This window comes from Phascolarctos cinereus, unplaced genomic scaffold (genome assembly GCF_003287225.1).
Source record: "Phascolarctos cinereus isolate Bilbo 61053 unplaced genomic scaffold, phaCin_HiC Scaffold_8;HRSCAF=390, whole genome shotgun sequence".
Lineage (NCBI taxonomy): Eukaryota > Metazoa > Chordata > Mammalia > Diprotodontia > Phascolarctidae > Phascolarctos > Phascolarctos cinereus.
The window spans coordinates 25,551,226-25,562,435 of record NW_027556291.1 but is presented as its reverse complement, the minus strand read 5'-3'; the positions used below and the strand labels follow the sequence as shown (position 1 = coordinate 25,562,435).

Here is an 11,210-nt window from a genome sequence, read left to right as displayed (position 1 = left end):
CACAAAGCACAAATTTCTCACCACATTCGCTTTTTGATCAATATTCTTGTTTAGATCTCAGAAAGATTTTCCTAATTGTCTGAGGTCCTTTTCTAGCTGGAGCAAGGAACTCACTTTTCCTAAACTTAGTTCTATCATTGACAAAACAGACACACAGAGAACATATAACAAGGCGACGTGACACTAAATCAGGCCTGAGTTTCTTCTAAGTTTCTTTAGGAGATTTAGAAGTCAGGTGAGGTTCTTCTAATGAAATTGGCTTGAGCCTCTATTCTCATATGTATTCCTCCCAATACCAGTCACCACTAGCTAATATCTCCTCATCAGTACCAGGGATTAGCAGCCCACTGTCAATTTAAACAATTAACATCAGTTAGTTCTCACGAAGGGATATTTAATGGAAAAAATATAGAAAGAACCAAAATTCAAAGCCTCTTCCCAAGCCAGGGCATGTGCTTCCCTTTACACTTCTATCCTTTTGAAAAGCTGAGGCGATCAGGGTTAAGTGACTTGCCCAGGGTCACACAGCTAGTAAGTGTCAAGTGTCTGAGGCCAGATTTGAACTCAGGTCTTCCTGACTCCAGGGTTGGCACTCTATCCACTGCGCCCACCTAGCTGCTCCAGCTATAATTAGTCTTGCTCTGCTGAGTTCACTTCTGGGTATGGCACACAAGATAGATAAGTCACTTCCTTGCTTGCCAGGCATGATGTCTTAGCTATTGGGTAAATTTACTGTTGGGCTTGGGTTTTTTCAGCTTAAATTTAATTTGAAAAAATTTATTTTTAGTTCCAAATTCTCTCCTTCACTTTACCTCCTTTCCCACACATAGAAAAGGCAAGAAATATAATATCCATTATACATATGAAGTTATGTAAAACATTTTCACATTAGCCATGTTGCAAAAAAAGAAAAGGCAAGAAAAATAAAGTGAAAAAACCTGCTTCACTCTGCACTCGAGTCCGTCAGCTGTCTCTCTGGAGGTGGATAGCATTTCTCATGTTGGGTCCTTTGGAACTGTTGTGGATCGTTGTATTGATCAGAGCAGTCAAGTCTTTCACATTGATTGTTGTTACAATATTATTTCTGTGCACAATGTTCTTCTGTTCTGCTCACTTCATTTTGATTCAGATCATATAAGTCTTCGAAGGGTTTTTTGAAGCCATGGCCTTCTGTCATTTCTTTCAGCACAATAGTATTCTATCTCAATCATATACTGCACCTTGTTCAGCCATTCGCCAGCAGATGGGCATCCCCTCAATTTCCAGTTCTCTGCCACCACAAAAAGAGCTGCTATGTATATTTCTGTACATGTGGGTCCTTTTCCCATTTGTTTGATCTCTTTGGGATACAGCCCTAGAAGTGCTATTGCTGGGTCAAAGGGGATGCACATTTTTGTAGCCCTTTGAACAGAGTTTCAAATTGTTCTCCATAATAGTTGGATCAGTTCACTTGATGGCCTTGGTTACAGTTCTCTTCTCAGGGCTGGCTGCTTCCCAGGCTTGGCTGCCCGACTTATTGCTGTCTCTTCCAACCTTTTAAGATCTCACAAAGCCCTGAACCAAAGGAAACAGGTAGGCAGCCCCATCCCAGACACAGGCTTGCCTGGGAGGTCATGTGCTCAGCAACCAGTCAGTTAAAAGCCTTTTCTTTGCAACGTAAGAAGATAAGAAACTATCCCAGGATACCTGGGAATGCTCTGAAGTGGAGGACAGGGCCCTCCATTATACATGCTCAGAAGCAAGATCCCTAAGTGAGTTGGCACCTGATAGAGTAGATTTTTGTTCATTCCCAAAGGACTACATCCCCAATTACACTTGTATGACCCTAGGCAAGTCACTTCTCCTCTCTGGGCCTGAGTTTCCTACTCTGTAAAATGAAGAAGTTGGAATAGATGACCTTACAACCCTGATCTATGAGCATATGTCTTTTTGATTTCTGAGGTAGAAACAACCTGGACTCACAAGCAAAGGGGGCTCTCTAGGGTGGGTCCCACAGCATTCCAAGAATTTTGAGATTGGCCCCCAACAAACCAGGCTATCTGACTCAGGTGGGTCAATCCACTTCATCTTTTTCCATTGAAGGAGGAGAATGGCCCTGGGCCCAAGCTAAGGAAATAAGAGCAAGCAGTATTGACTCATAGCATATTGAGACAGAGGAGCAACTAAGGAAATATAATCAGTGGCTAAGATGGAAAATAACAGATTATGCTGAAGTAAATCCATTCCTGAGAAATCTCAAGCTTCCTGGAATTAGACTCACTAGAGGGCCTTCACTAAAGGGGACCCATCTCCATTTATGATCCTGAACAAATCCATAAGCAATCCCAAGCCTCAGGGGACCAAAGGCATTAGAGGGCCTCTGCCCTCAGAGATTGGGAACCAAATACTTGTTCTATGGATGTGGCATTGTGCCACTGGGGATGAAAGGACAGTCTGGTTTCAAGTATGAGTTCAGTTCAGCCTGGAACACCCAAATACCATCTATTTACTGATCTAGACACCTTTACAGAACTCTTGCTGCTTCTACCCACTGGCTACAAGGAGCTCACATTGTATAAGGGAAGGCAACACAAAAAGGAAAACTAGAGGTGAAAAGAAGGAAGGGAAGTAGTAGAGCAGCCTGGCTTGGACAAGGCTAGGAGATGATGCCCTGTTAAGTCATAATGGGATTCTAAAGAGTGGGCATCTCGATCAACTGTTTCTTTTGCCATACTATGGCTAGCAAACTCCTGCCTCCTCCTCCTCCCCTTTCCCTCCAATTCAGTTGCCATCTGCTGAAGGGAAGCTCCTTTCCCCTACTCGCTCTCCTGCCCATTCCACTGTGTCCTCTGGAACCCCTCTGCTCTATTTTAAAACTCCCCTTCATCCTCGATATTTTCATCTTGGGGCAGCTAGGTGGTACAGTGGATAGAGTTCCTGGGCCTGGCATCAGGAAGACCTGAATTCATATCCCGCCTTAGACACTTTCCAACTGTGTAACCCTGGGCAAGTCACTTAACCTCTCTCTGCCTCAATTTCCTCAACTATAAAATGGGGATAATAATAATAATAATAATACCTACTTCATGGAGTTATTGTGAGACTCCATAAGATGATATTTGTAATGTTTTTAAAAAGTACTTAGCACAGTACCTGACACATAGTAGGTGCTATATAAATGCTTATTCCTTTCTTTCCCTCACAACATAAAATAACTTCCAGTTTGTTCCTTTCATAATAATTTGCAAATGCGTGATCTATTTTAATTCCTTGTAGATGATTTTGCTTCTAATTTACTAGGTAATTAAATTGTGTCAAATCATTCAGAAGCTTACAGTAGACAGGTAAACTAAATTCTTAAAATGAAATTTAGTATATTTTTCCTCAAAATGTTTTTTTTTTAACTTGGCCTTTTTTTCTGAGAAAACTCTGACTTTAATAAGCTTCCTTCCTTCCAAGCTGGAGAGAAGAGTTAAGATAACAATACCTGCTACGAATGTAATGGAATACTATTATGCTATAAGAAATGATAAGCAGGCTGATTTCAGAAAAAACCCGGAAAGACTTATACGAACTGATGCTGAGTGAAGTGAGCAGAACCAGGAGAACCATTGTAAACAACAGCAACACTGTACGATGACCAACTTTGACAGACTTAGCCCTTCTCAGCAATGCAGTAATCTAGGACAAATCCAAAAGCCTCATGATGGAACATGCTGTCCACATCCAGAGAAAGAACTATGGAGTTTGAATGCAGATGGGAGCAGACTATTTTCACTTTTTTTTCCTTTTTCATGGCTTTTTCATGGCTTTCCCCTTTTGTTCTGTGTTCTTTCACATGGCTAATGTGGAAATATGTTTACATGATTGCACATGTGTAACATATCAGATTGCTTGCCGTCTTGGGTGGGGGGATAGGAGGGAGAGAGGAAGAAAAAATTTGGAACTCAAGATTTTATAAAAAAATTAATGTTGAAAGCTATCTTTACATGTAATTGGAAAAATATTATTAAAAAACCAATAACACCTATAAGATGGTTCTTAAGCACTAACTACGTAAAGCTTTGCTGAAGAAACTTCAAGCTGTTGTCAGAAAAAATTTTTTTTGTTTTGTTTTTCCTTTATGTGCTTTTGGCATCATTGGCAACAAAACTTTTAAAACCTTTTTAAGGCCTGAGCACCATTTTGTCAAACATATATCAACACAAACACAAAAAACAGATATACAAACATACCTGCTGCTAACTATTCATCACACCATCAGAAATGCATTGATTGTACTCTTCATTTAGATTCAGGGTTCCTTTTTGAAAACCTTATCTAATTCATTTTGTCTAAGCTTTTGTATGTTTCATTATTCTAATGAGTGAGATACAAATGCCAGCTTTTCCTGGGACAGAGACATTTTTATATGATCTTTTCTCCTATCTGAGCTTCCTCTAACTTTTTCTGAGTTGGACACAAAGTACTGACCTCTCTTGCATAGTAGAGGATCTGTTCTCACAGCTCACTGACCAACAGGGGCCTGAGACTAATAGGAGTTTCCACTCCTTTAATCGGGAACCTGCTCTTTTTTCTGGGCACAGAAGCATCTCTAGCCTCATTTCCCATCCCATTTCCCATCCCTGAGCATCTGCTGATCTTCATATTCGCCACTAAGTCAGAAGGGTCCATTGACCAGTTTTGGTCACTCCAAAATGACCAAAAAGATCTCTTGAGGTCAAACACTCCTAAGGGTGAGCCTTGTGGTCACATGCCTCTTTACCATGAAGGATCTGCTCATTTTAAGATCAATCACTCCTTAGGCTTCTATATCTCTCTCTAAACAGAACAGATTCATAAACATTGAACAAGCTACCAACTAACAGTGAAGAAAACACCAAGCTTTCACTTTTAGCCAGTCAGAAGCCACTCAGTTCATGGAATTCCCACCTGCTCATAAACTGGGCAACTAGTCCTAGGTGATCTGCTGTCCAGATCTGCTGCCTAATGCCAGTGTTACCTAGCTAATTAGTAGTAGAGCCAGGACTAGGACTAGCAAGTCTTTTGCTCCCCAGCACAGTGTTCTTTTCCTAGTTTGTACTACAGGCAGGATCAAAGTCCTATACAAAAATGAATCTCCAATGGGGGCATTTCAAGCATTAACCTAGACAATGGGGAACGGATGAGAGAGCAGGTTAGCCGTCCTAGAGTCACCATATAGACAACTAACTGCCTACTCTGCCTATATGTAGGACTGATCCTTATTCTGGGGAAAAAACCAAACTGGTCATTGATGGAGTAATCCACAGAGATTTCATTAGAAATGGGTTTGGAATGGAAGGAAGGATTGAAGAACAAAGGCTTCTACTTCCCCACAAGTGGCTTTCAACAGTTTATTAGGAGGGGAAAATACTCCACAGTACTTCTCTTCTTTTTGCAGAGAAACCAAAGCTGGGGTGAAGTCTGAAGCATCACACATGTGAAGGGGCCTTTTCTTGCTGAGCCCGCAGTCAACAAGATGGACCCTGAAGCCAAGGGTGTGCCATTGAAATGGCCCTGGTTCATGTTTGTTGGGTTTTCTCTGCTGTCACTGGCAGAGATGTATGGATTCCGTCACTGCACCCAGTATGAGTTTGACATTCACCATGTGATCTGTGTCCGGAAGAACATCACCAACTTGAAGGAAGGCATTCATGATCTCCCTGGATATATCACTCACCTCAACCTTACACATAACAAAATCCAAACTGTGCCCTCCGAGAGCTTTGCTAATTTGTCTAATCTTGTAGATCTTAGATTGGAATGGAACTTTATTTGGGATATTGGTCCAGGGGCCTTCCAAGGGCTTAAAAACTTGACCCTTTTGAACCTGGTGGAAAATAAGCTTAAGAATATCAACTCTTCTTTTGAGGGCCTGTCCAGTCTGAAAACTTTGCTGCTGAGCCACAATCAAATCACATGGATCCATGAAAATGCCTTTGTCCCACTTGTCAACTTGCAATACTTAAGCTTGTCTCAAAATGCGATAACCAATTTTTCCAATGTCCTGGCAGCTGTCCAGCATCTCCCAAGCCTGGAGGTTCTTGATCTCACCAACAACACCATTGCTTTCCTGAACTGTAGTCCAACAGCCCTGGTTTCCCTCACCAAGCTGATCTTGATGAGGAACAAGCTGGTAGAGTTGGATTTCTCCACTCTGTCACTTCCTAACCTAACCACCCTGGATATTTCCCAGAATGCTATCCAGAATGTGCATCTGGAGTCTCTACCCCAGGTGAGGAGTTTGAATCTGAGTGACACATATGAAAGTGGAAAAGCTTCAGGCCAAACATCTGCAGAATCTGATGGAGCTGGACCTCAGTGATATTAATCCATTGCCTGGCACAAAGCATGTGAACCTGAGCACAGTATGTCACCTCCTCCAAAATTTGCCCAGGATAAAAGCTTTATTTTTTAAGAAAAATGGAATTGACTCAGAGGACATCAAACACCTCACCAACTGTACTATGCTTTTGTCTCTTGACCTAAGCCACAATAAAGGTTTGGTCCATCTCTGTAATGGTGAGTTCAATGGCATGCCAAGCCTTGAATGGCTGGATCTGAACAGTTGCATGCTATCCCTGATCTGCAACAGGACTTGGAATTCTCTACAGAATTTGACAGTCTTAGACCTGAGTAGAAATAGGCTTGGAACCTTTCCGGATTTTGCATTTGCTCCCCTTGAACGTCTGCAGTCCCTCTCTCTTTCCAGAAACCCCATCACTGAGCTCAACAGCCTGTCCTTCTATAGACTACATGCACTGAAGGAGCTCAATTTGGCTGGGTGCTGGATAGTGGCAATCGATAAATACTCTTTTGGTCAGTTGTTGAGTCTTGAGAACCTAAACCTTCGGGAGAACAATATCCGAATTCTGAAAGGGAACACTTTTTTACTTCTGAAGAAGCTTCAGGTTCTGACCCTTTCCTACAACCGTCTGACTACTATAGAGGAAAAGGCCTTTTTTGGCCTCACAAAACTATACAAACTTGATCTAGCATACAACATCCTGTCTAGTTTTCATCCTGGTATGTTCCTGGGACTGGAAGGACTAGAGGTTTTAGACCTCAGTTTTAATAAAATAACTTATGAAAGTCCTAAGAGCCTCCAGCCTCCTCCTTTTAAGGATCTCCAGTCCCTCAAATACCTCAACCTAGAAGGACAAATAAATGGGATTCAGGTTGTCCCAATCAACTTCTTCCAAGGACTGGGTAGTTTGCAGGAACTACTACTGGGAAAGAACTCCAAGGTATTTCTAGACTACCTCCAGTTAGACCAGCTGCCTAATCTCACCAGGTTGGATATCTCAGGGACAAAAGCTGGAGATCGGGGTCTCTATTTAAATACCTCCTTATTCCAAAAGCTCAAACAACTGAAAATATTGCGACTGGAGAACAACAACTTGGAATCATTAGTTCCTGAGATGTTTTTTGGTTTGGAACACCTTCAGGTCTTTTCTTTGAGGTTCAACAACCTGAAAATCATTCATCAAAGCCTCTTGCAGAACCTGAAGTCTCTGACGTACTTTGATGTCTATGGAAATAAGCTTGAGTGCACCTGTGATAATGAGTGGTTCAAGAACTGGTCCATCGGTACACCTCGTGTCCATATCCCCTACCTAGGGAGCTTCCATTGCCAGCAGCCAAATACACAGAGCCTACTGGTGGCTATGGATACCACCATATGCAATTTTGACACAGGTAAAATCTTCTTCTTCAGCTCCTTCAGCCTGGTGCTTGCAACTATGGTCTTCTCTTGGTTTGGTACCAAGATGATCTCATCTATGCGATATGGGATCTACATATTTAAGTCCCTGTACCTGGCCAAGTGGCATCGGACAAAAAGGGAGTTCATCTATGATGCTTTTGTCTCCTTCAGTGCTGCTGATGAGCAGTGGGTATATAAGGAGCTCATGCCTGCCCTAGAAAGGGGTGGCTGGCCTACTTTTAAGCTCTGCCTACACCATCGGGACTTTGAACCAGGAGTGGACATTTTTGAGAATATTCAGAATGCCATTAATACCAGTCGGAAGACTCTCTGTATAGTCAGCAATAACTATCTCCAAAGTGAGTGGTGCCGGCTGGAAGTGCAGCTGGCCAGTCTTAGGATGTTCTATGACTACCAGGATGTGGTCATCTTGATTTTCCTGGAGGAGATCCCCAACTACCGACTGTCCAGTTACCATCGACTCCGGAAACTTGTGAAAAAGCAAACATTTATCACCTGGCCTGAGAATTCCCAGGAGAGGCCCCTATTCTGGGCCCGTATTAGAAACGCACTAGGCAACAGGAACATTAGGGAGGAGAATGCAGAACTGATTTTGACTGAAACACTGGGGGACTGAAACTCTTGGGCAAGACAGTGTTCAATACCAGCATGAGACCTCCTAAAGCTACTGATCCTTTGGCTCCATATAACACAACAATGAGTATTTGGTGGGCAGCTAGGTGGCATAATGGATAGAGTGCTATACTTGGAATCAGGGAGACCTGACCTTTAAATGATACCTACAAGCTGTGTGACCTGGGCAAGTCACTTAATCTCTTTTAACTTCAGTTTCCATATCTACAAATGGAGATAATAATAGCACCTACCTCATTTGTGATAACATATGTAAAACATTTTGCAAACCTTACAGTGTTCTATAAATGTGAACTATTATCATTATTATTATTAAATAAGTTGATGGATATAGTTCTCATAAGTATATGCATATGTGTATATAAGAAAAATACAGAATATGTGTGTGTGTATGTGTGTGTGTGTTCTGGAGCAGCATAGTTGATCTACCTATGGAAAGGAAGTCATTCTGAGTCCAATGTGTCTGTGATCATGGATAAGATGTGTAAACCCCAAAGAAAGTCTGTTCCTTTCTGTTCTTCCTTGAGATAGTAGTGAAGAAGAATTCTAAAAGAAGCTACTTTGGGTCTTAGTTTCCTCAATTGTAGAATAATGGGTTAGAGTAGATGACCTCTAAGATCCCTTCTAAATGCTATCATTTTATCATTAACCTGACTTCCATTTCCTCCAAGCAGCTTTCCATGATTCCCTTGTGCCAGCCCTCATTCTCTTCTAGCCCTCTAAACTCCCATACTAGGTCCCATGTAGCACTACCCTCCTCCAACAGTGCTAATGCATACACACATATGAATACATATTTTTGGTCCATTCAAGATCTGGGATATCATTGGTCTAGCTAGAGGCCTCCCAATGTGGACACTCCCTCCCCTCTGCTAGGTGCAGGTCAACAACTCCTTTGTAATTTATCATCTTGGGGGCACAGAAAAGTTAAATAACTTGTCCAAAGTCACACAGCAAGTATCAGAGACAGGACTTGAACTCAGGTCTTCCTGACTCCACAGCTGGCCTTCTACCCTCTTTGCCACTTTGCTTTTCTGCACTTATCCTGTAATATATACAGCTAGTTCTCACTTTACTAAATTCACATTACACAAATTTGACTTTATGTAAAGAATTCTGAAAGGCATAAGATGTAACAAAACACATATAAAGAGAGTTCGGAAAAAAAAGTATACCTGCAGTTCACTTGTGATTTTGGTGGATTTGACCAAGATGAAATGTTCAAAGAAGTGAGTAACAAGATTGCAAAATGAGCACAAAGAATTGCAGCTGGAAGTGGATGAGAACAGAGAAGGTGATTGAGTCTTGTGGAAAAGAACTATGGGATGAGGATCTATCTGATTGAGAATAACGGGAAGCTTCGGAATCTGGCTTCAGACCAAAAAGGTTCACCATGAAACACTTGGCAGAAGCATTTCATCATTTGGGTCAATTTTTTTTCATGTATTGAAAAGATGGATTCAAATAATTCAAGATTTTTAAAAGTTCAAAGACTAGTTGAGGATAATATTGCTTGCTATCATCAGGTATATGAGGGGAAAAAAAGAGAGCCATTGTCCAAACATCTCTCTATAGCTTCATTAAAAAAACAAAAAGTGTGCAGCCAACCCCCAGTGATAAAGGCTGGGTGCAGTGGGTGGGGAAGGAGCAACAGACTGCACACTTATGTTTATCTTTTTTTTTTTTTTAGGCAATTGGGGTTAAGTGATTTGCCCAGGGTCACACAGCTAGTAAGTGTCAAGTGTCTGGTCTGAGACTGGATTTGAACTGAAGTCTTCCTGACTCCAGGGCTGGTGCGCTATTCACTGCGCCACCTAGCTGCCCCACCTATGTTAACTTTTATGTACAGTAGTGTGCATACTTTATCATTAACTTTACCTTTCATTTCATAATTCTCTTTATAATCATAGTACAGTATTTAATGTGATTGCATTTTAGCACATTTTATGACTTGCATAAAGGTTTTTTGTATATGCCTTTGTTATATAGGCTAAGTGAAGTGGCTGGGTAGGGGCAAATTCACATTGCATAAAAATTGCTTTACGCAGAGGTCTGCAGAATGGTCCACTTAAATAAAGTGAAAACTGTCTGTATTAGAATTCTGTGTCTTATCCCCTTTCTAGGCTGTAAGCTCTTTGAGGACAAGAACTTTTTCTTAAGTTTGTATTGTCCTCAGCATTCAGCACGGTTGGTTCTTTATTAGTGTTGATTGAACAAATACTTTCATGGGCAGAAGCTACGTGTACACAGAGGACTCTTTAGATAAGAGGATGCTTTATTTCTCCATGGCAGCAGCCCTGCTGGAGAGTGCTACACATGTAAATTCTACATATGTGTTTGATGAAATCAAGTGGACAAAGCCAGTACTCACTTGTGGGAATACCACCCAGGTCAATGAACTCTCTGACGACACTCAAAATCTCCAATTCAGTTTGGGAAACAATGCGTTTTTCTCTAGTCAGTCCAGCTAAGCAAGCAGTCTACTCCTTGGATGAATGAAGCTGACTGCACTGGAAATTCTCTGAAGAAATATGGATTGTGGCCCACAGTACTGCAAAGTAATGATCAGGGGAACAGATCATTTCACCTATAAACCTGAGGCACATCTTTTCATTCATTCACCATAAGTGAGAAGATTAGACATGCCTAGGGAACATACATGGGGGTGGGAAAGGGAGGAGGTGTACGTATGAAAGGACACATGTCGAATGTAAGTTTGAGGGCAGGGATTGTTTCATTTGCTGTGTCTATAGCCCCAGTACTTGGCATACAGCAGGTGTACAATAAATGCTTATTAAAGGGAATTGAATTTGTGGTTTTGTTTAGTTTGTGTGCATAATGGTGATAATTT

General features: G+C 41.5%; 1 protein-coding gene across 1 annotated transcript; it reads left to right on the top strand.

The window, feature by feature from the left end:
• The first annotated feature begins 5,410 nt into the window (after positions 1-5,410).
• Positions 5,411-11,168, top strand: LOC110193035 (toll-like receptor 13). Its single transcript, XM_020964590.2, is given in 2 exon segments — positions 5,411-6,261; positions 6,263-11,168. Coding segments are annotated over 2 exon segments (2,862 nt in total). The 5' UTR covers positions 5,411-5,479; the 3' UTR covers positions 8,343-11,168.
• The last annotated feature ends 42 nt before the right edge of the window (positions 11,169-11,210 follow it).